Below are 25,150 nucleotides of genomic sequence, written 5' to 3'. Positions count from 1 at the left end.
TCGCACCTGGATGATTGTATTCTTTAAATGTGCAGGGAGAGAGACCCTTTTTAAAACCCTGAGGCCCTGCCTTTGTGTCTGGCAGGGCTTTAATACACCAGGTAGCGTCTGGCACCTGCACCTTCAAGTCAGCATGGAGGATGGATCGACTTTTCTTTAATCCTGGGGGCCGGTCTTTGCATCTGGCTGGACTGATGATGCCTCAGGTAGCTCTTGCGTCTGGCAGGGCTGTCGTCTCCTTCATGACTGTGGACAGAACCTTCAGTGTGGACCTGGAGGAAAAGCTTATTAGACAATGTAACTTTCTCCCCTTTAGCTTTCTTTCTTCACCTCCTTCTTCCTCCTTACCTTTATTAAAACAGGTAGGTGTAAACTTTTTAACTTATTCACTAATATATATTAATTTATCACAAATTTAAAGACAGCCTCACTAACTTTTTCATCTGAGCAGACCAAAAAAGGTAAGAATCATTTTCATTTTATTCATTATTATTGCAAAATTTATCCAATATCCTAAAGACTGCATTACTAACCTTTTTTTACCTTTACAGGACAAAAAAGTTAAGACAGAGCTTCTGAATATCATTCATCTATAAAACAACATTTGTTCAATCCTTCATAGACTGTTTTACTAAACATTTTTGTCTTGCTTTTTCTTCATCACGTTCCACTGTTGGAGCCTCTTCTCTTCATTTTAAAGTAAGTATACAGTCCTGGCCTAGAAATAAATGTAATAAGACATAGGGTAAATCAGCTACATCATTTTAAATCAGATAATATCATTTTTTAACTATTAATGCAACCTTTCTGAAATGAAAAATTTCTACTCCAGGAATTGGAACATGTTTAAAGGATTTAACCCTTAATACAGAAGTGTGATTTTGTTTTATTTTGAAAGGTTTGTGTTCATTTCAGCCCTGACAGTAGTGGATTTACATTGGAAGTTTAATCTGATTTTATTTTTGGAAGTTCTAGTGTGTCTTTCCGAATGATGAACCATGAAAGTGGCCGTCTGAAATGAACGGTCTGCAGCCAGGCTGTATTGACCATTTTAGAAAATGACAATACAGCCACTCTTTGGTTAAACTTAAGTTAAAGACTTTGTTTTTAATATGAAGGGAAGCATCATAGTTTTGGCTAAACTACAAACCTTCAGCACTGATGTCAGAATTAAACCCTCCTATCTCAGTAAACTTAAATTTGCATTCACTGTACACTTACACATTGATCTTCTTGAAGCTCCAGGCCTTCCTCAACCTCTTTCTTTTTTGAGGTGAACTTCTTTTGTGTGCTCCAGCAGATGGTCGCTATCAAAGCTGAAAGACAAACCAAAGTGTCTAACTCCACAGACCCAGGGATTCAGCAGCGGTTGTTCCTGAAAATCTGTTGTTTCATCTTGTGTCAAAGTGAATGACAATCATTAAAATGTCCACATGACCTCCTAATAAAAAGTCTGGCATGTTTGATTTCTATCTTTTTCTGTGATGTCAGTGATGTTGACCAGTAAGAGTACAGTGTGCTCTGCACACGTACCAGTCACAGAAGTAAACAAACCAAAACAAGAGTGATGAAGTTCTTGCTGGTGGATGTGACTATGAGACAAAGAACGAATATCAAGCTCTGACAACAATTTTGTTGAGGGACAACCAAACTTTGCACAAGAAGTAAGGAAAGTTGTGTTTGGTTGATTCTTTGTTGGAACTGGGCTTCTTGGCAATAAGTATACCGCTGGAAAGCCTGTTTATTTCCCTTTTAAATGGTGCCACATTTGTAAAGAACATGCATTTGTGGGATGAGCAGCAGAGCTGAGTGTGTGGGTTGTACCCATGAAAAAACTGTCCAAATTAAGAAGCATTGTTATAACACAAAATAATCTGCCAAACACAAATTTTCTTTACTTTCTGTGCTAGGTTTAGATCACATCTAGACTGTGAACATCCATACTCTCTTACTGTATGATACTACATTTATCTATACAGGTGTCACAATGAGTGTTACATTGCCAATGGCAGTAACTCATTGGTTGCTATTTCTTGTCCAAATTTCTGTCTTTTTCTGTCTAATATTAAATTAAATAGCTTAAGTTGTTGGATATATTATCCTGAAATAACGCACATTGCTCTGTTAATGATTGTACTAAACCAGACCGTATAATTCGTGGCTTCAGCAGCTGTGGTATTTGAAACGTGCTGTTCTGTCTGAATGCATCAGGGATTTCATTCATTTTAAATTAATCAGAAATTTAAGATTTAAGGTCATCGTTTTGAATTATGGACATCAGAAAAGCATTTCAAAATAATAACTGATTTGTAAAATGGGAATTTCCAAGTCTCAATGACCCTTTTCTGAGCAATCATGCTCATATTTGTGCTGAGCTTTATGGTTTCAATATGGGGGCACGAGCTGTTTGTGGTTTTGTGCAGGCTGTGCATTTATATGAAGGTGTGATAAAATGTTCGCCACAGGAAATAGCGTGACTAATGCTGAAAGAGAGACTCAGGTCGGCTGATTTCAGAGAAATGTTAACACTGATTGGGCTCTACAGCTACTTTAAAGTATGAACTTCTTCATATTTTCCATCATCCCTTGATAGAGGAAAGCAGAGGAATAATCACATAAGAGCTGAAACAGATGATGTTCACACATTTTAATCTCTTAATCACTCTGAGATAGGAGTAAGCTGGGAGGTAGGAGTAGGGTGGATACTTTTTGATGATTTGTTTATTATATGTCTCAGCTAGACCATCAGCTATGTCTTAAACAAAAACTAAAGAAACATTCACAAAGAATTCCATGTAACATCAGGCCATAACACCAGCAGAGTTCCTATCATTTTTGTGTTGAGTAAGTTAATTTTGTGAGTGGTGTCAAACTTTTGATAAAAGTGTTTGTCTGCCTTAATGTCAATGATGCATTTAACCTCCTTATTGCTCCAAGTCAGACCACCACTCATCTTATACAGTGGTTTGTAACAACAGCAAACAGAAAATGCACTACAAATCTGCAGATTTTAATGTTTTAATTCCACTAACATAATACATTTACCCCAATAGAATACAAATTTCCTTCTGTAAATGTAAAAACTAAAATAAAAAAAATTAAAAAATTAAACAAAAAAAATTTCAAGACATCAAAATCAATGTTGCTGTCAACCATCTTAGGGCCTAGTAATAATAACAATCAAATCCTCTTGAAATACATTTTACGGAAATTATTCTTTTTTTTCTTTGATAAAAAACTGAGTTGTGTAAATATATTCAACTTTAAAGGATTACAATCCCAAAAATATAATCTGTATTTGACATGTATATTTAAAGCTGAAGTAGTTTAAAAATACTGACTCATGAAAAAATAAGATATAGTATTTTTAGAGCAGTTTTTGGGAAGCAGACATTTTTATTCCTTAGGGAAAAATGCCTCAAGATATTACAGGAGTTCTTTAGGGTTAAACATACAGGTTACAGACCTCCTCTGACTGGGGGGGGGGGGGGGGGGGGGTTGTACCAAAATGGTTTAGATTATATCTAAGAAAAACCTCATTGCAGACTGACTGTCACATCTCATTTGATTGACAGACAGCTCGACAAGCAGAGGCTACGTTTCTGTCAACCAGAATGCTAGCTAGTGAGCTGACAGGAAGTCTCGCTTAGTGGGTGGGCCGTTAGGTTGATCCAATGTTTGGTTGAGACCATGATTTCAATATTGAGTCCGCCACGGATTGGCTTCGAGAGCCGAGTCTGCCTTTTGTAAGCAGACGGCTGACGTCACACAGGCTTAGTCCAATTCTTTCTACAGTCTAAGGATGAGGTGCAACAATGTCAGGACAGACGTTCAGAGCTTCAGTACTGCAGCATGAACACAAAATGACCCAAGAGAGAAACAAAGCAATGTATTTTTATATCCTCTGAATCAGAACAAAGCAAATGAGCTACGGGTGTGAAAGCACTCTCACTCGACTTCAATGAGAGTACTTACCAATAATAACGTGAGGTATCAGCAGGAGGCGGATCAGCATCACAGTGTACAAATGTGTTGAGTTAAGGGTAACCGTCTTGTCTCCATACTGGATCTGTATTAAAGAAATAATCACATTGCTATATGACATGTATTTAAAGACAACATATTCTTCAAAAATACTCTAATGGAGTAACATTTACTTTCACTACAAAACATCTGCATTTAATTTTTGCAGTTATGCAGTTCCTAGCACTCAACCCAACTCTATCCACTGTCCTGCACTATAAATAAAGACATAAAGGCCCAAAAATATACAGAATATCTTTAAAAAAATGCTTGCTACATGCCAAGATTTTACTGAATGTACTTTTGAGGACTTTGGCACCACAATTACATTTTGTTTATCAACAGAACTGACAACTTTGGTGTTGTGTGATTAGACGTTTACCTTTATCTCCTGAAACTTCCCGATGCGTGTGTTTTTAATCTCACAGGTGAAAAACTCAGTCTCCTCATTGAGTTCTTTGCCTTCCATGATGCAGGGGTGTTGTTTATCTTCATGAATGCCCCACACAGACAATTCTGTGAGGGTCATATTGAGTTTGTCCATTTTTTTCTGAAAAAAAAAAAAAGATAAAGGTACTGCTGTTACAGGGTTGATCGCCTATAGAGCCTATAAGAAATATTCACCCCCTTGGATGTTTTACCCTTTCATTGATTTTATAGAACTATTATGGTCAACATAATTTGGATTTTTTTGACAAAAGAAAAAAACTTTATTACTGTCAAAGTTAAAACAGATTTTTACAAAGTAATGTCAATTAAATAAAGATACGTTATGTAAATTTAGTGACTGCATAAATATTCTCCCCCTTTAAAGCGACTGACCTAATTCAACGGAGGTCCAACCAGTTGGTGCTGCTAGTCTCACAAGTGAAATGGGGATCACCTGAATGAAGCAACTGTAGGATAGACACCTCTGTCTGGAAGGTCCATACACTGATATTCACCAGTAGTAGTGGCTGCCATTACACCATGAAAATAAAAGAACACTCCAAGCAACTCAGAGAAAAAGTTATTTAAGAAGAAATGGACACAAAAATTTCCAAGGCACTGAACGTCCCCCAGAGTTTAATGACTCCAACAAAACATGGGAGGAATATGGCACATGTGTGAATATGCCTAGATCAGGCCATCCTCACAAACTAAATGACTGTGCCAGAAGGAGACGAGTAAGGGGCCAGTTTTACTACTCTGAAGTAGTTAGAAGCTTCAGCTGAGATGGAAGACACTCTGCAAGCAACAATTGTTGCTCACGTTCTTCACCTGTCAAAGCTTTATGGGAGAATGGCAAAAAGAAAGCTACTGTTGAAGAAAACTCACATCAAATCTAGACTAGACTTTGCCAAAGGCATGTGGGAGCCTCCATAGTCAAGAGGAAGAAAGTCCTTTGGTCTGATGAGATCAAAATGCTGCTTTTTGGCCATCAGACAAGACACTATGTTTGGCAGACATCAAACACTGCACATCACCACAAACACACCATTCCCACTGTGGAGCATGGTTGTGGCAGCATCATGATGTGAGGATGCTTCTCAGCACACAGCTGTGGAAGGCATGTAGAGGTAGAGGGTCAAATGAATGCGGCAAAATATGGGAAAATCCTGAAGGATTAGCTTATTCAGTCTGCAAGAGAACTACGACTTGGGAGAAGACTTGCTTTCCAGCAACACAATGACTGAAGCAAAGAGCGACAAGATAGACATATAAATGGTTCAAATACAACAAGGTGAATGCTCTGGAGTGGCCAATCAAAACCCAAACCTCAATCCAATAGAGAATAGAGAATAGAGAATTTGTGGCTGGACTTGAAAAGGGCTGTCTGCACACGATCCACATGCAACCTGCTAGAGTTTTGCGAAGACAGTTTTGCAAAGAAGAATGCAGTAAAATGTGAGTCCAGATGTGCAAGCCTGAGTGAGACCTATCCACACAGACCCAGTGCTGTGATTGCAGCTAAAGGTGAGATTTACTAAATATTGACTTGAATGAGGTGAATATTTACGAAGTCACTCATTTTTACTTTATTTTTATCTAAGTGACATAACTTAGAAGAAATCTGTTTCGCTTTGACATTAATGAGTTTTTTTAAAAGTCTTTTTTTGTCAAAAAGTCAAATATTGGTAATGATTGCTTTATAAAATCAATAAAAGGGTAAAACATTTAAAGAACGTGAATCCTTAATGTGTGTTAAACATCTGCACTACCTGTATGATGATGCGGTTATCGTCTCCTGACGTTGTAGAAGAGAAGGTTGTAAACTCAGGGTCTGGATAGTAGGTTAGAGTTGTGGAACAGGCCAAGGTTTCGTTGGCTACTCTCAATGACAAAGTGCTTGAAAATGTTCCATGAGCGTTTTCAGCTGCAGGAGAGTCATAAGTAATTTTCTGTAGTGCAGACATGGAGTATGGTAAGTGCTTTTAAATCAAAGCTTAATATTTACATTAAGTTTACATTTAGCCAGTCACACCATATTCATGCTATGTGAAGTACCCATCAGAAGTACCGATTCCACTCACATATTCAACACCAGTGGCATAGCTACAGGAACACACCCCCAAACTTTCCAATTTAGAGACTCTACTGCTGCTCCACAGCCGCTTCCACATCATATTATGATGCTACATGGCATACTTAGAGTAAATCATAACACAATGGGATATTGTCTGTCCACAAACCTGATCCTTGGTGTTTGTGGAAACTTCCTGCAGGACTTGGCTGTGTTTGATTGCTTCTACAAACTCCAGGTAGGTTCCAAATAATGTGATTTTCCTTTTCCCACTACAAGACACAAAATAAAAATTAAACAATGGACAAATAAACATTAGTGCACACCGATAACATAAATAGATCTGGTATTACACATACTACAGGAGCTGAGGATCGAGACCCTTCAGGTTGGGAGCAGTTGACTCTACCACTAATCCACAGCTGCCCAATGTTATCAGTACAAAAGAGGCTGACAGAACAATGGTAATGATTGTAAAATCCTGAAAGGACTTTTTCATTCTAGTCAAAAATGTAATTTTAGTAATCAGTATACCTTCAATCAGTATTTTTTCCATTGGTAATTGATGTAACACAACATCCTTTGATATTATTAAAAAACATTCAAAAACATCAGGGCAATGCTAGTACTTTTAAAAAATAGTGTGCAGTCCTCAAAACAAAAGGGATATAATCTGAAGAGTCTTAACTATGATTTCACAAAGTCTCTGCCTGGCAACAGTTATGACATACAGTGCTCAACAAATTTATTAGACCACCATCCAATGTAAGGTTTATGCCACAGCTGCCCTAAATTAACAACACTGGTAATTACCAAAATCATTTTTTTATGTTTCTGTAATGGTTAATGCACCAATGTGTAGAAGCTCTTTAAGGAAGAGGCAGGAAACAAAAGTGAACTGCAGCAGATGTCAGACACCTGAAGATAGACAGAGATGAATGCTTCTAGATCAGAGTCTAAGAAAGTCTCCAGAATGGCCATTAGCAGAAGCCTGATGGAACAAGGCTTAAAGGGAAGAATAGCTGCAAGGAAGCCATTACTGAGGCCTGCAAACATCCTGGAATGCCTCAGATTTACAAGGGAGCCCAAACACTGGACTGTTGATGACTGAAAGAAGGTACTCTGGATGAACGAGTCCAAGTTTAAACTCCTCGTTCAGCATCGCGTTTATGTTTGTAAAAAAAACTGGAGATTTTTCGATGCCAGAAGTGTTGCACCCACAGTGAAACACAGTGGAGATTCTGTTATGAAATGGCGTGGGCAAATTCTGAACAAGAACATCTACCACAAATCTGGAAAAATCTGACTGAAAATAAACATTCACAAGACATATTTATTTAATAAAAAAGCTTAGTTAGGTCCTTATATGTGGGTGTTTCAGCTGACATTTCGGACATTTTCATGGATGGCCATGGAGTGCTGAGTTGCAATATTACCGTTCTCAGTTCTGAGTTTTCATACCTACACACACCTCCTCTACCTCCCCTCTTATACACACAGTCGTTCATCTTGCCCTGTTCTTCTCGTATGCACCAAGATGACTCATATGTTAAGAAGTTTCACTCAATTCCATTCCAGGAGAAACAGACTGAAATTCAGTAGTATGTGTGTTTGATCCTAAATATAGTTAGAAAAATTAGTCAGGCTTTAGCAAAAATTAGCAAGCTGAAGTGCTGAGATAGTTTGTTATATGTGAGGGATTATAGCCATTGCTAGCCCTTGCTATCCAATAAAAAAGTCCCACTCCTGGTCTGTCCGCCTATCTTCAAGGAGTTGCATCACAACAATTTGCCCAATCATGGGAGCAGATCATGCACATCATCTATGAATATTTTAGACGGAAAAGAGTCACTGCTCAGGAAAAAGTTTAGTTCCTGTGATAAACAGGAAGCTACTTTCATCAATGAACAAAAAAGCCAAAGAGTTGAAAAGCTAAGATTAAATTCTGTTCAACATCAGCAATAGCTGATTTCCTTTTTATACAATATTATAAAAACACAAAACACTCATAGCCCTTTTACATAAAATTCAAAAACTACAAATACCCCTTGACTTGACTTGTCTTTTGGCACCATGGTACAAAAGCAAAGGCAGAAGTAAATCTTTCAGTTGCTAAAACCATAAAAGGAAAGTGGTCTCATGGTAAAAGCCTTTCAGTTCTGGGAAGTGGCTCTTTCCCCATAAGATGACCCACAACCTGTAAGTGTTCCTCAGTTTATGACTGTGTTTCATAGAAAAAATCTAGTTTGACTTTAGTGCCAAAGACCTAGCTACTGAGCCAAAGATAGCCAACTGAAATTACTTCATTGTCCAAGTCAGGGTGTTCAGATTGTTCAGCCTTTTGTGGTCTTAAATCATACCTGATCCAGGAGCTAGTGGGTGACAGTTTGGTGCAGGATGGCGATGATTGATAGGTGATAATAGCATTGCCATGGCAACTTCCATCTGCGAGGACAACGCATACTTGGACTAAACCTTTCTCTGCACGGGGGATGTGGAAGGTCAGATTTTCTCGATTGATGGCCTCGATAGGAATCCTGACCAGAGAATAAAAAATGAAAGAAAAAACATTGGTAAGCCTTTCCAAAATAAAACTAACTTTTCCTCCATAGAAACCTTTTTAAACATATCATGACTGAAAAAAATCATAGTGGTGAATTAAATAATAGACTTCGATTTCAATTGAAAAAGCAGGTTTAACAGCTTAACATGTCAAAAAAACAGATGTTACTGTGGTGTCTGTAGAAGAAAGTTAAAATCTACAACCTTAAATACAAAATAGTTGGGGTGCTGTGTAAAATGTTAATCAAACAGAATGCAATAATTTACAAATTTCCTAAACCCACATTTTACTCACAATAGAACTAAAACAACATATCAGGTGTTGAAAGGGAGACATTTTATGATTTCATAAAAAGTAATAGCTCATTTGAATTTGATGGTAGCAACACACCTCAAAATAGCAACAATGGGCTGGAAAAGTAAGCGGTACTAATGAAAAACACCTGGAAGAGCATTTTGGAACTAATAAGGTTAACTGGCAACAGGTCAGTAACATGGCTGGATGTAAAAGGAACATTTCAGAGAGGCAGAGTCTCTTAGAAGCAAAGATGGACCAATCTGCAAAAAACTTGTGAAAAATGTTCCTAAATATAAAACTGCAAAGACTCTGAATATCCCATCATTCACAGTGCATAATATCATCAAAAGATTCAGAGAATCTGGAAAAATCTCTGTGCACAAGGGACAAGGCATGAAATCAATATTGGATTTGATTCTGGGGCGCTCAGGCAGCACAGCATTAAAAACAAACCTGATTCTGTGCCGGAAATCACTGCATAAGCTCAGAAACACATCCAGAAATCACTGTCAGTTAACACAGTTGGCTGTGCCATCCACAAATGAAAGTAAAAGCTCTATCATGTAAAGAATAAGCCTTATGTGAACACCATCCAGAAATGACACCTTTTTTTCTGGGCCAAAGCTCATTTAAATGGACTGAGACAAAACAGAAAACTGTTCTGTGGTCAGGTGAATCAACATTTTAAATTCTTTTTTAAAAATCATGTTACCTGTGGACTAAAGATGAGAGGGACCAAAAGCCTACATCTCTGATGATATGTGGTTACATTAGTGCCTATGGTGTGGGCAGCTTACACATCTGGAAAGACGCTATCAATGCTGAAAAGCATACAGAGATTTTAAATCAATATATGCTCCCATCAAGACGACGGCTCTTTTGGGGTAGGCCTTGTATATTTCAGCAAGACAATGCTAAACTGCATACTATGTCCATCACAACACAGCCACCCAGCCTTTCTGGAATTTGGATTGTAGTGTTTGGCTATAATACAGTTGTGCTTTTAAATTTATGACTCTGTGGTCTCTACAAAGTAGTTAGATAATTGTAAAATATAAATATTTAAATAATTAAAATCCCAAGGATTTCTGTGTCACAGCTGTTTTCATTTGGGGTTTTTACACCTGGGGGTGAGCTGCATGTAAACACAAGCAGTATATGTCCCCATTTATCAGAGCTTGAAAGTCTCCAGCTATGCTCTGTTAACATGGAATTCAAGGAGACTTCAGGAGCAGTCGGTCATGTGTGGAAAAGGTCACTGAAACTTAAAATAAAGCATTAAGGTAATCTTAGAAATAACTCACTCTTTTGGTGTGCAGTACATGCCTGTCTGGATCCGCACTCCAGTCACAGTACCGAGGTTGCTCCCATTCAACACTGCGTGGTTTCTGCCGTAGAAAGACACAACACTGGGAGTGATGGAGTAGATCTCTGGTTTCTGAAAGGAGATAGGAATATATTTATGTCTTACTTTCAGCTGATCCTTCATTCTCTACATGAATGAGCTAAAATGAAAGAGATTAAGGCTTAATCCCAAGGCCCCCCTTGTTCCTACAACTTAACACTACCCTGCATCTCACAGCTTGGGGTAGGGTGTTCAGATTCTCATTGGAAAGGGGGGGTTACTGTGGGTTAAAGTTCTAGGGGAGCATGACCCTTCAAAAACAATTGTGAATTATTAGCAAGATGGCTACTTAGGAAGTGTACAAATCTCAGTAATTTCTTCATAAATACAATTTGAAAATATTGAAATCAATTATATATCAAAAATGTATGCTGTTTCAACTCACTGTGGCCCTTTTTGAATTTAAACACGCATTTTTTAAAGTACAAATGTCCTGTACTGTTGTGATGCCTGATTTTAATGCTGCCAACAACCACTGATGAGGTATCAGGAACTAAAAGCGCGTTGCCATGTGAGATTTCACCACTATTCTTTGAAACTTTTTCTCAAGGGCAAAGGGACATTTGAAATCAAGGGGTTGGGGTTAAAACGAAGAATGGGACTGAGCCAACGTGTGCATCTCAACAGAGTAAAGATGAGGTGAAAAACGAGGGAAACAGTGGTTATTTAAGTTCAAACTCACAGAAAGGTTCATTTGTGACGCCATCGTTTGACAAACACTGTCCTGCAAGAGAGCGAGAGAGTAATAAATTAAGCTGATTTCAATTAATTTTGTTGAATGGGCTCATTGACATTACTGAAATAATGAAATAATAAAATAATAATGAAAAAAGAGCTTTTTGGAGGAAGATTTTTAAAATCGTATGAGGTTGGCTTGAAAATAAAGACTGGGTAAAAGCATTGCTAATTCAAAGTTCCCTGTATAATTTAAGAACCATCATTGGTTAAAACCAGCCTCTTTAAGGCCTTAAATTTCACATGTGCAATATAAGAATATTTAAGACTTTTCAAGGGCCTGTAGGAACCCTGTGTAAAACCCATTTAGTGTTTATTTTAGTACAACGACATCAATAGTTACATTTCTTGAGCCTTGATTTGCCCAGGAACATCTGTCTGTAGCCCAGCTGCATCCAGCCTCAATGCACTGCTGACACCTGAAGACAAAGTACACATTCAAGCTTTTTTTTTTTGCAAATCTTCCTCCTTGTACATGACAAGTGTTACTGGCAGAAACCTCTAGGGGCACAAGAGAGAGCTCAAGACACATGCAACTACCTGCTGTGTGGGATGTAAACTACAAACATGGCAACAGTGAATATGAAAACAAATCATAGCTCAAATCAAATAAGATATACCGTAGATATATAAGATATCTGTGATCAACAGGAACAGGTAGTGGTGTAATAGTGTTTGCATTCGTCCTGAGCCATCACAATGTGAGGGTCACAGTTCTGTGTCTGTAGCCACATGCTAAATACATCCAAGGCTCAATGACTTTATTCTTACTTTTATTTTAGAAGATTTATAGGCTGGCAATTCTGCTTCTACTCTAATAACTTTAAAGCAAATCAACTTCACTTTTACTTGACATCAACAGTCTGGTACTTTTTCCACCTTTGACTCATAGATAACAGCAAGTATCTTTCGGGCCTAGATTACATTTGTTGTATATTGGTGCAATAAAATAGAGATTTTTTTTTATTCTTCAGTCTAGTCTACAAAAATAAAGGCTTTCCAAGTTTTGCTCTTTTGTCATATCCCTTGTCTATTAAGATTTATGGAAAATAATGGTGGACTTACAGGACAGGTGTTGGTGGTCCTCTAATGTTTATGCAGTTGAAAAGGTTCAGCTTTTCCAACACTTCTGTCGATCCAAGTCCAACTCTGAGTGTACCAGGCAGTCCTTTAAAGTTAAAAAATGTACATCAATTATTAGTCTTTTTCATATTTATGAGAAATTAATTATTAGTAGGATTTTTTTTAAAACAAGATGATACACTGTTGTCATCTGGAGGTCCTTTATGTAAGATTCAAGATCAACATGTTTTTAAACATAAATCACTGACCTTTAGCAGGAAGTATGGTATTTTGGAGGATGAAGGTGCACTGTGGGAACTGTTGGTTATCCATTATAAACTGTTCACTGGAGCTTGCAGAGATCTGACAGATGAAGTTAGAAGGCATGCCCGCACCCACTGTCACATGCATCTGGATGTTCAGTGTGATCTGAAAAAAGTCCATATGTGAGAGCATGAAAGAGTCTGAGAGCCACGACTGATTATAGTTTAAAGCTTGTACATCATTTTGAACCTGTCCACTGTTGTCCTGTGCAACTTTGTAGGAAACCATCTTCTTTTGAGAATCATCAGGAATGGATAACCAGTCTGGATCTTTGCAGTCATCCTCCAATGTACAGCTAGGAAGAAAAAAGGGCAAGTTTTATTATAGTGCATTATTGCAGAAAGATGTCTACTCCTGCTGTTGTTTCTCTGACCTTTGTTTAGAGCCGCACCAACCACAGTATGGATCCTGTGCAGACCAACAGGCCTGCACGGTTTTGTGAGTGTTGCAGTCTGACACAGGGACACGATTTATCTATGAGGAAAAAGGAAAAAGTCAGTCTTGGTGTTGTTTAGTTTGAGCATTTCTGCATCTTTTTATGAACTATTTCTAGCACTTCATAATGTACCATGCAGTTTAACTGGGAGACAGATGTGGACTACTTGCAGGCCAGGCTAGTACCTGCACACATTTACTGTGAAGACATGATGGTGTAACTCATGCAGAATGTGACTTAGCATTGTCTTGTTGAAATAAGCAGGAATGTCCCTGAAAAGATCCGGATGGAAGCACATGTCACTCCAAAACCTTTATCTACATGTCAGTATTAACGGTGCCTTCACAGATGTGAAAGTTACCCATGCCATGGGCACTAATACACCCCACACCATCACAGATGCTGGCTTTTGGACTTTGCCTTGATAAGAATCTGGATAATCATTTTTCTCTTTAGCTCAGAGAACTTGATGGCCAATATTTCCAAAAACTATTGGAAATGTAGATGTGCTATGTTTGTCTAAGTGATTTCCAGCTGCAACAAATCTTTTCTCATCTTCTTCTTCTTGCATAGTTCAGTCATGCCCATATGTAATGAAATGAAGGAAACCAGATTAAATGGTATACATGCTATTAATCATCAATCATTACCAAACTTTTCCTTATCCAATAATGGCCTTGATGCCACAAACCACATCAGAATATGCTTTTTAAAAGACTACTTTAGTAATCAGGTAGTTTTATTAGTGTACATGTAATCATACTCCTTGATCACCACAGCCTTAGATGGGATACATTTATACTGCACCTACCTGGTTCTGAAATGGAACATATACGTGTTTCAGATCCACCTCATCCAGATGTAATTTTGAAAACACTCTGTGGTCATCTTTGGTTTTGAAGAGCACTTTGGGACAGGTGGTTTGGAAGTTCTTGTCAACAGCAAGCTGAAAATGAAAGCATAATTTTGTTAAGCTTCTGAGAGACTGAGCTGCTGTTCTGACAGATAAACATGGAAAGTTATTTACAGCCTCAGCAAATGGTCGTGGTTATTCTTAAGCGGTACAGTTGAGCTTCCGTCTATGTCTGTGGTCAGAGCGCCTTTCTGACATCAAGCCGCACAGTAATAACTAATGCTTTGATTGAAAACCATATGTGGAAGCTTTGTTGATCTATGACACCACTAAAAGCTCATTTTTCACCATGCATTCACATGATGAATAATCAAAATGCATTAAATTTATGAAGGGCTCCTTCAAGTCAGAATAATAATTTGAACAGTGGGAGAACACTGTGGGCAGACTTGTGGTCCATGGAACTGCAGAAACAAGAAACATGTCTAAGGTAAACACAAGACTGGCAAAAACTCAGTCTTACTACCAGTAATCCACGGCTCCAAGAGACATGTTTAGTGACTAGAGTAAATATAAAATGCAGTTTTTCATAACAATTTCATTTCTAAGGGTTTAGGATGAGAGCCATAATCCACAAATACAGAAAACTTAGTACGGTGGTGAACCTTCCTTGGAGTGGCCGCCCTGACAAAATGACTTCAGGAGGTCACAAAAGAACCCAGAACTACTTCTCAAGACCCGCAGGCCTCACTTTACTCAGTTAAGTGAGTGTTTGTGATTCAGCAATAAAAAAGAGACTGGACAAAAATGGTCTCCACAGGAGAGTTCCAGGGCTAAAACCACTGCTGACCAAAAACAACACAAAGGCTTGTCTCACATTTGCTTAAAAACATCTTGACAACCCCCAAGAAAAGCCCAAAATAAGTTAAGTACAATGAGAAAAACTACTTAGAATGACTGAGTACTGTTTACTAAAAACGAAAGTGTGCATCTCAATTCAGAAAAATAGAACCAAAATAGAAGTTTTGGATTTGACTACCACCACAACTCATTTTTAATGTCCTCCAGCTGTTCAGCATTACAGTGAATGACTGAAAGGTGCACTTTGTCCAGAAAGCACTCTTCCACAGAGTTCAGCTACTTATCCTCGTCACATCACGGATTGGCCCCCAGTCAGGACTTCTCTGAGTGGATAAGTTCACTCATGGTGCAATGACTAATGCCCAAAGGCATTCTGGGAAAACTGTGCAGCTTAGGGATTGTTGTCAAATAATTTGAGTACAATGACAAAAAATAAATTAAAAACGTGTTCAGTCAGCTCAGAAAATAAAGTTGAAATAGCTGTTTTGGAATTTCAAGATAACACAACTCAGTGTCAACAACCTTCTACTGTTAGGTCTTACAGTGAAGGGTGGCACAACCAGTTGTCAGGTTTTGGGGGGACGATTACTTATCGGGCCAGGAAGGTCTAGATGGCTTTTCCCCCTCATAACTAATATCCTCATTTAAAACTGCATTGTGATTTACATGGGTAATCTTTGTCTAATAACAAAATGTGCTTAAAAAGTTGAAACACTTTAGTGCAAAAAAGAAACAAAAAATCAGGAAAAAAGGAATTTGGTGAGTCTGACTGTAATGAATCCATCGACTTCATTTACAACACTGGAGGCTTCTGCTTTTTCAATGTAATCGGTGCTTCATGGCTCTGCGGTCAAAGAAGCTTCTCAAAATTGTGTATTAAATATTTATACTCACCTTAATGAGCTGCCCGTCTCCCGTCCCAATAAAGAAAACTATCCAGTCCTTCTTTCTCACTGCCAGCACAGAGGTCATGTATTTCTGCTTGAAGATCACCTTCTTTGGCTTCAGTATCTTTGGCTGAGAAACACAAATCAAACCTTTATTGAGGTTTCCCTCATTTCCAATGCTGTCTAGATAATACAAATACACTGATCGACATATTTTTAAACCTAAATGGTGGTTAGAAATAAGCCTTTGTTTATCATCAGCCACAGACATTGAGTGTATACAGCCTATCTGACAATGATTTTACTTCATCAGTGTAACAGTACTTTTTTTTTTTTTTGGGTTGTGGTATTTGCCCTTAAAATCTCCACACACCGTACTTGCACTGTGAATACTTTATCACTGCATGAGTCCAAACATTTCTACTAAATGTAACTGAACATCTACAGCTGTGATCATTGTTTTAACACATTTTTGTGTATTTGCATCTCTACCTCCAGGCAAAGTGTGTTTACAATCCAGCTTACACTTAGATTTAATAGACCCAGTGTTGATAGATTTATTTCTTTGTAATTTTAGAGCCATATTAGTAATGTTAAGCTACATCACTGGCTGTATACTCCGTTATATGTCTAATTCTCCATATTTTTAGTTTTTGTTATTTTATGGTGTATTTAGTTTACTACTGCCATACTAGTGAGATAACTGGCTGCTGTAAAAGAACAATTTTGCAGTTCAGGATCAATAACATCAGTTCTGTTGTTATTTTGTCACTTTTTGTTTGTCTGTTTGCATGTTTGTTGTGTTGGCTTTACATGTGTGTAATGTTGTTTTTCTTGTGTCTTGTACCTTAGCTATTGTGCAGTGTTACTGAGTTTTTGAAAAGTGCTTTATAAATAAAATATATCATTATTAGTTAAGCCCATCTGTCTGTCTATGTATATTTGTTGGGATAAAACTTCAGATATGTAGAAACTGGGTAAAAACTTTATCAAGTTGTTGATTTTCAAAGTATTCTTCTTTTCGTCTAAGCTTTTTGTTTTTTTTTTGTTTTGTTTTTTTTTTTCAATAAAACGCCTGGCCGTTTTTGTTTAATTTAGCTCCAAAATCATCAAGATTGCAGTTAATGTTACTGGTAAATTAGGTCTCCATCTATGTATTTTCTGTAATGGGCATATGCTTGCTCACGTGAGCGACCGACCTGAACATCTCTTTACTATTTACTAGTACTAGTACTATTTTAAGCGCACTTCTGTCTTCTTAATTAAGTCGCTAGGGACCCTGAATGCATATCAAGTCCTAGCTCCAAAAGTGCTGTTTCTACAGTGTCTTGATTGTAGCCTTTTACGCCTTTGACTCTGAGCGGCTTACCACCCTCAGCAACACTGTTGTTTACCCTAGCAACAAGTCTCTACCTCACCTGAATAATGGAGAATATTCACTGCGAGGGTTGTCTGACACTATCACGCACTAAAAGGGAGGTCACTAACCTGAGAGAAGACATCAGGAGGCTTTCAGAGGAGCTGCAGAGGAAAGACACCATGCTGTCAAGTTACATTGATATGGCAGCCTCCGAGTCGAAAAGGCTACTGGCCATCCACACGGAGATCTCGGATACCATGTTGTGGGACCCTGTGCGCCCACGACCGTCTTCCTGCTCGACTCCTAATCCCCGGGACTCCTGGACGGAGGTGGTAGTACGAGGAGGGAAAAACAAGAGGAAACAGTCGAGTTCTCCCCCGCCGCTCCTCCTCAGTAACCAGTTCACTGCACTGCAGGAGAAGTCCAGGGGTGATCAAGGTGAGGCGGGCTTGAACAGCGACCCAGCGGGCTGCCCTTCAGGGTCTACACATGCCTCGGATGCGGATAGTGCTGCCACTGCCCCTGTGCCACCCGCTGCTGCTGCCGCCTTTACTCCATCCACGGCGGCCTCGTTGTCATCTGGCAGCCCTGCTACTGTCCCCTCAGCACACACCGATCCTATTGCTGATGGCCGGATGGCAGCCCGGTCCTCCGAGGGACGACGGAGCAGACAGCGGGAAAGGTCCGCCTCCTCCCACCGTCGCAGGCTGCTCGCGGAGGCCGTCAGCCGACGCTCCGGTGGGCTCCCTCACCTTGGGCCTGCACGGGAGGGATCTTCCTCTTCACAGCCTCCACCCGCCCAGACCGCCTCCTCTCACCAGGACAACTACGACATCCGGGACAAACTTCAGTTTCCACCGCTCCCAGTCCTACCAAACTCCGACTTGGCCCACCCAGTTCGCCACAGGAGCAGTCGGAAAAGTCCGTCAGGATCCATTAAATTCAGAAACCTCACCGGGGAAACGACCACACGCCCACCTCCTCTCTATCAACCAGCTCCTCCTTCTACCCTCATCATCGGGGATTCAATCGTGAGGAACGTGCGCATGAGGGGGGCGGTTACGCTGGCTTTCCCTGGAGCCACCGTCATGGACATAACAGAGAAAATCCCCGACGTCATAAAATCCTATCCGGAGGTCACCAGTCTCATCATTCATGTAGGTACCAACGACATTCCTAAACAGCAGTCTGAACTTCTGAAACAGGATTTCCTCCATCTCTTTCGTGCAGTCTCTCACTCCCACTTAAGTGTTTTTATTTCTGGCCCCGCCCCCACCTGTGACCGAGGTGTGGGGCGTTTCAGCCGTTTGCTTAGCCTAAACACCTGGCTCTCCTCTGCCTGTGGCTCCCACAACGTGGGCTTTATTAACCACTTTGACTCCCTGTGGCAGAGGAGACATCTATTCGGGGCTGACGGGCTTCACTCAAACAGCGCCGGTAGCCGTCTGCTCTCCGCGAACCTGGAGTTCGGCGTCCTCCCCGCCCGCTCGTCAGCTCCCTCTCACCGCTACAAGCCCGCAGCTGTTAGCCAGTCCGTCAGTGACTGATGTCCCCCCGGTCCTAGTGCCTATGATTTTAGTTCCACTTTTAGCAGTAACATACACCCTACTGGACTCGGACCATCTGACTCGCTAAAAAACCCACCTATTCCTGCCATCACCCTCTCTCCCTCCCTTTCTTCCATACCAATAATTAACAATCCGCTGCCCTCTGCTGACAGCAGCCATAGCCCTGTATTCCCTATTCCAGTCCACATCAACCACAGACTGTCTAAACCTCCTCGTCTTCACCCCATCAACCCCCTCAACCCTGACAACCTTATCCAAATTCACCTTCAAACACTCCCACCAACCGCTCCCACCCTCAATCCAACATACTTTGGGCTCTTAAACATTAGATCTTTGAATAATAAATCTTTTATCTGTCATGATTTTATAAATCACAATAACTTGGACTTTTTTATCATCATGGAGACTTGGCTGGGTCCTGGCGACTGTGTGTCACTAATAGAAGCAACCCCCCCTAACTTCTCTCACCTACATAAGCCCCGCCTATCCGGCAGGGGAGGGGGGGTTGCTGTTATCTATAGAAAAGATTTTAAATGCTCTCCTGTTTTATTCAGTGATTTTACCTCTTTTGAATATATTAGTTTTATTGTAAATCAAAAACATCCTATTTTAATTTTAATCATCTATAGACCTCCACGACCAAACAAGGATTTTATTCATGAATTTTCAGAGTTTTTATCACATTTTAATTCTAAATATGATAAAATTCTTATTTTAGGTGATTTTAACATACATGTCTGTTGTCCCAGCCAGTCTCTTACTGTTGATTTTATGGACCTTTTAGAGTCTTTTAACCTTACCCAGGCAATACAGGAACCCACTCACTCCAAGGGCCACACCCTTGATTTAGTTATTTACTGTGGCCTTAGTCCTGACTATTTTATTATAAAGGATATCTGTGTGTCAGACCACAAATTAGTTTTATTTAAAATGTTTTTATCTCAGCCTTTTATTACTGAAAGTGTGCCTGTTTGCAGAAGGGTTTTTAATTCAGAGTCTGCTAGCAAGTTTAGGGAGATTTTTGATTCTGCGTCTTTAACTGCCTTTAACACAGATTTTAACACAGAAGAGCTTGTCTCTCTTTTTAATCAGACCTGTACATCTGCCCTGGACTCTGTTGCCCCTTTTAAAGTTAAGAAATCAAATAGTGCTCCACAGCCATGGGTAACAGAGTCCATAAATGATTTAAAAAGAGACTGTAGAAGAAAAGAAAGGAAATGGAAGAAAACACGTTTGCAAGTCAACAACGATATCTGGAAAAATGCAATGAAGAGATATCAAAAGGCAGTTAAAGATGCAAGGGCAGCATTTTATTCTAATTTAATTTTAGTAAATCATTCTAACCCTCGAGTTTTATTTAAGGTTTTAGAGTCCATTACCACCCCCTCCCCTTCCCACTTTACTGATGCTTCTAACGAGACTTGCGAGAAGTTTTTAGTGTCTTTTAACAACAAAGTCAAGGACATCAGGGACAACATTAGACCCCCAGCCCAGATTTTACTTACAAGTAGGGACATTTCTAATTATTTTAGTAGTTTTGAGCCCGTAACCCTGTCCTTTTTAGGTGAAATTTTATCCCACATGAAAACAGCTACGTGCAGTCTTGATTTTATCCCCACCAAATTTCTCAAAGAGGTTTTTAGCACGGTTGGGCCCAGAATTTTATCAATAATTAATAGTTCCTTGACAGAAGGTGTAGTTCCCTCTGTTTTTAAACACGCTGTGGTCCAACCTCTTTTAAAGAAACCCAACCTTGACCCTTCTGATTTTAATAATTTTAGACCTATTTCTAAACTTCCATTTTTATCCAAAGTTTTAGAGAAAGTGGTTTCTACACAGCTTTTATCTTTTATGTCTCACAACAACCTCTTTGAGAAATTCCAGTCTGGTTTTAGAGCAGGTCACAGCACTGAGACGGCCCTCCTCAAGGTCACCAATGATTTGTTTTTAGCAGCAGATAGAAGGGAGGGAGCCATTTTAATTCTTTTAGATCTCAGTGCAGCTTTTGATACCATTGATCACATTATTTTAATAGAACGTCTTAGAGACTGGGTGGGCATCAGGGACACTGCACTTAGCTGGTTTTATTCTTATCTTTTAGAGCGAACCTATGCGGTCACCATAGGTAACCACTCCTCCTCTACCTCTACCCTTACCTGTGGTGTACCGCAAGGTTCGGTTTTAGGCCCCATTTTATTTTCTATTTATATGCTGCCCCTCGGTCAAATCATTAAGAATTATAAAGTCTCCTTTCACTGCTACGCAGACGACACACAGATATACCTGCCCCTGAGACCTGAGGATCCTAGAAGCCTAGCTGCTGTCATTGACTGTCTAAATGATATTAACTGCTGGATGGCACAAAACTTTCTACAACTCAATAATTCCAAATCCGAAACCATTCTTTTCAATATTCCAAACTCTCCCAATACAATCACAAACAGCCTTGGTCCTTTGTCCACAAACATTAAATCAACAGCTCGAAATCTAGGAGTAGAATTTGACTCCAACCTTACCTTCACAACACACATCAATAAAGTTATACAGTCATGCTTTTTTCATTTACGCACAATTGCCAAAATAAAACCAATTCTCCACCAGACAGATTTGGAAAAAGTAATCCACGCTCTCATTTTTTCCCGTCTGGACTATTGCAACTCTCTCCTGTCAGGTCAAAAATCCCTCTCTCGCCTTCAACTGGTTCAAAATGCAGCAGCTAGGCTTCTCACTGGTTTTAACAGACGACATCACATCACCCCGATTTTAGCATCTTTACACTCGCTACCCATTACTTTTAGAATTGATTTTAAGATTTTACTTATCACTTTTAAAGCACTGAAGGGTCTGGCTCCAGAATATATTACAGAACTTTTATTCCCCTATGTCCCAGCCCGCAGCCTCAGATCCTCGGGTGGGAACCTCCTGGTCGTTCCAAAGTCGAGACTCAAATCTAAGGGTGACAGGGCCTTCTCCATCAGAGCGCCTCGACTTTGGAACGACCTGCCCGAGGAGATAAGGCATGCAGAATCATTGACATCTTTTAAATCACTTCTTAAAACTCATTTTTATAAAGTGGCTTTTATGTGATGTCGTCTCATCTTCATCTCATCTTCTTATTTAATTTTTATAATTTTTATCCTCTCACAGATTCTTACATATTCTAGTTTAATTTCCTCTTAATCTCTCCTTTACTGCTTCCCCTTATGTTTACCTCTGTTATAATACTTATCAATTTTACTGCTTTTACAGTTTTAGAGCTTGTTTCACCATGTTTTAATATCTGTTTTGTCCTCTCATCTACATTTTACTGTTTCTCTTTTAATTTATTATGTCTTTAATTTTGGTCCTCTCGGTCTCAGCCTGTGTAGCTGGGTTCCTGCTTTGCCTGGGTTCCTATCATTTTATGCTTTGCCTGGGTTCCTATCATTTTATGGTACTGATGTCCGTGTCTTGCCTGCATCCTGATGTTCATGATGTCTTAGCTGTGCAGTTCATGACTGCACTCTGATTGACGTCTGTGATGTCTTAGTTTGCATGGCATCACAGGTCATCTAGGTTTGGTTCTATATTGTCGCTCTTTATCGATGTAGATGAATTATTATCTGTCTAGATGTCACGTTCTGTTTCTGTCTTTTGTCTGGGTTGTTGCTTTGTTTTTGTAATTGCTTCTGCACTTGTCAAAGCACTTTGTAAACCCATGTTTTTAAAAGTGCTATACAAATAAAGTTATTATTATTATTATTATTTAAAAACTGCCATGCAGCAGACACCTTATTATGAAACTGCTGTGGACATGTCAATGTTTCAAAATGTTTCTTCATATTAAGGCGACCCACCGGTGATTTTGGCTTTCCACAGTCACTGCAGAAGTCTGGATCCGCATCAGGCCTTGATGTGAGATCAGGGCTGATGTCAAACACCAGCAGCTCGGTGTTGGTTTGTCCTCCGTCCACAGCGAACACGCCGCTCCAGAGACCCGGCGGACCATCCCGGATCACCGAGGAGGAGATCAGTTTGTGCCCTCTCTCTCCATCAGAGACTCTGAGAGTCGCTCCCCGCAGCGACTTCAGAGTCTTAAATTTGCCTCCTTTGCCTTCAAGCCAAAGGAGTCGGACTTTGTTGCTCTTGTCTTCAGAGGGAACGTTGGAAAAAAGATAAATGATGGAATCAATCTGAAACCCATCCACAAACTCCAGGTCTAGATCACCTTCACCTCTGATTAGAGGATCTATATCCTCACTATTCTTAGAAAATATTTGTCCTTTTTGATCGTCGTTGGTGTTAAGAAGGTTAACTGCATCTGACACAGAGGGGCAGCCTTTAAATGTCGGAGAGACCTTGTACTGCTGCACAGCAGAGAGGATGTAAGTCTCTGCTCGGGTCCGGGTCTTCACACTCACCAGGAAACTCACGGACGCGCTGCTGCGCCACAAAGAGCCCACCTGGATGTTCTCTCTGTAGACCACATTGGAAATGTTCCTCAAGTCCAGCAGTTCACAGTAACCACACCCGTTATCAGTCACACCACATACTATCAGATTTCCATCTGCAACATGCGGCAATAACACGTTAACACTGAAGGTGGCGTTCCAAGTATCCATCTCAGAAACCCGCGTAAACTGCGCGTCAGTCGGGTTAGGAGCACCTGTTAAGATCCCTCTCTGGGTCACACTCTGAACCAGAGTCAGGTCATGGCTCAGCTGGTACAGCATCTCCTCTGATGCGATGTAAATCGTGTCATTGAGCACGGCGAAGTGTCGGATGTTTCCTTGAAGTTGAAATCCTCCATCCTCCTCCAGGCACCGAGCTGCTTCTGCCCACAGAGTTACCAACAGAGCAGGCAGCAGCAGGATCATCATCGTGGCGGGATGAGAGAGAATCACTCAAACACTGACGGCCTTCATGGCACTCTGCTGTCCAACAGGAAGGCACTGAGGTTGTGCGTAAAAGCGCAGAGAGCCTCTGATAAAAAAGAGAAGTGCAGAGAGTGGGAGGGCGCGCGCAGCGTTTACTAACTGACATGGTACTTAATTCTACACTACGATGTTTAGATTCATGACTATTTTCCAACTATCTGTCCCATTTTACCACGTTTGCATTTTTTTTTACCATGTTACAACTTTAGTCTGCAGTGATTTGAGCTCCTGCTCAGGTCAAGGGTGTTTATTGACCTGTGGGTGATATCTAGTGTCAGCTCAGAGAAGTCACCACTACTTTTTAGATACTCCAAAGAGAAACACTCACCATTACAGTGTATATATTTGTAATCTGTGCTTCATTCTGTCTAACAGGAGACAGCCAGTACATAGACATTATCACCATACCTTTGAGCTCACATCTATGAACTGTTTACTGATTAAGTTGGTTATTCAACACACAGCTGAAAAATGTGGCTAGTTCCCCACACTCATCACTCGCATTTATGCTCTGAATAGCAATTTATTTTATTTAGAATATCAAAATCAGAGATTCACCCACCAATATTACAGTTAGCATGCACCTGTTCTGTTTTTTTTGGAACGTGCTACAGGCAGAAAATTTAGAACAAAAACACTATCCAGTTTATAAGTTTGAACATTATATGTCTTGTCTTTGTGCTAAACAAGTTTTCACACAGAGAAGAAGTAAAATCAGAGGAAGCTGCTCTGAAGAGAGCTTCCTTCCTCTTCTCATCTTTATGGGCAATGTGATGCTTACAGGAAATAATGCTGACATGTTCTTAACCATAAACCAGGAGTGATGATACATTTGACTGCATTGGTCATGTCTTATCCTCAGAAAATACTCGCCTATCAGAATCTAAAACAGCCATACCTGATCCAAGTATGTAGTATGTGTACACTATATGAACAAAAGTATTTGGCCAAACCTGTTAATTATTGAATTCAGGTGTTTCAATCAGACCTGTTGCCACAGGTGTTGAAAATCCAGCTCCGTGCAGTCTCCATTTTCAAACATGTGTGATACTAAATGTGTCGTTCTGCAACTCAGCCACAAAGTGGAATACCACTTAAAATCACATATCGGGGTTAATGACTGCTAATGCGCATGGTGCGTTTCCATGCCAAGCAGCTGCATCACTAAGTCCAATGCCAAGCCACATATGCAGCGGTGTGAAGCAGACCAACACTGGACTGTGGAGCAGTGGAAACGTGTTTTGTGGAGTGATGAATCAGTTCGCTTCTTGGCAGTCAGATGGTTGAGTCTGGGTTTGGACGAATGCCAGGACAACATTGCCTGCCTGAGTGCAGCTGTGAAGTTTGGTGGAGGATG

The 25,150-nt window shown here is 39.9% G+C and overlaps 1 protein-coding gene across 4 annotated transcripts; it reads right to left on the bottom strand.

The window, feature by feature from the left end:
- Nucleotides 1–23,824, bottom strand: LOC121505232 (plexin-C1-like). 4 transcript variants are annotated; one of them, XR_005991547.1, is made up of 18 exons: nucleotides 22,714–23,824; nucleotides 15,957–16,079; nucleotides 14,160–14,294; nucleotides 13,286–13,386; nucleotides 13,090–13,207; nucleotides 12,858–13,017; nucleotides 12,592–12,694; nucleotides 11,870–11,945; nucleotides 11,474–11,515; nucleotides 10,691–10,824; nucleotides 8,887–9,063; nucleotides 6,696–6,798; nucleotides 6,225–6,404; nucleotides 4,406–4,573; nucleotides 3,976–4,069; nucleotides 1,222–1,316; nucleotides 638–718; nucleotides 169–272 (listed from the first exon to the last, which is right to left on the bottom strand). XR_005991547.1 is itself a non-coding variant. In XM_041780355.1 (17 exons), the coding sequence occupies exons 1-17, from the start codon at nucleotides 23,734–23,736 to the stop codon at nucleotides 129–131; spliced, it is 2,976 nt and encodes a 991-aa protein (XP_041636289.1). In that variant the 5' UTR covers nucleotides 23,737–23,824; the 3' UTR covers nucleotides 1–128. The 4 variants fall into 4 exon arrangements, 3 of the variants coding, with proteins under 3 accessions (XP_041636289.1, XP_041636290.1, XP_041636291.1); XM_041780355.1 differs by lacking the exon at nucleotides 638–718 and having other exon boundaries at nucleotides 1–272; XM_041780356.1 differs by lacking the exon at nucleotides 638–718 and having other exon boundaries at nucleotides 1–272; nucleotides 13,102–13,207.
- Between the last annotated feature and the right edge of the window lie 1,326 nt (nucleotides 23,825–25,150).

This window comes from Cheilinus undulatus, linkage group 23 (genome assembly GCF_018320785.1).
Source record: "Cheilinus undulatus linkage group 23, ASM1832078v1, whole genome shotgun sequence".
Taxonomy (NCBI): Eukaryota; Metazoa; Chordata; class Actinopteri; order Labriformes; family Labridae; genus Cheilinus; species Cheilinus undulatus.
The sequence above is the reverse complement of the archived record's forward strand: the minus strand, read 5'-3'. Positions and strand labels throughout refer to the sequence as shown.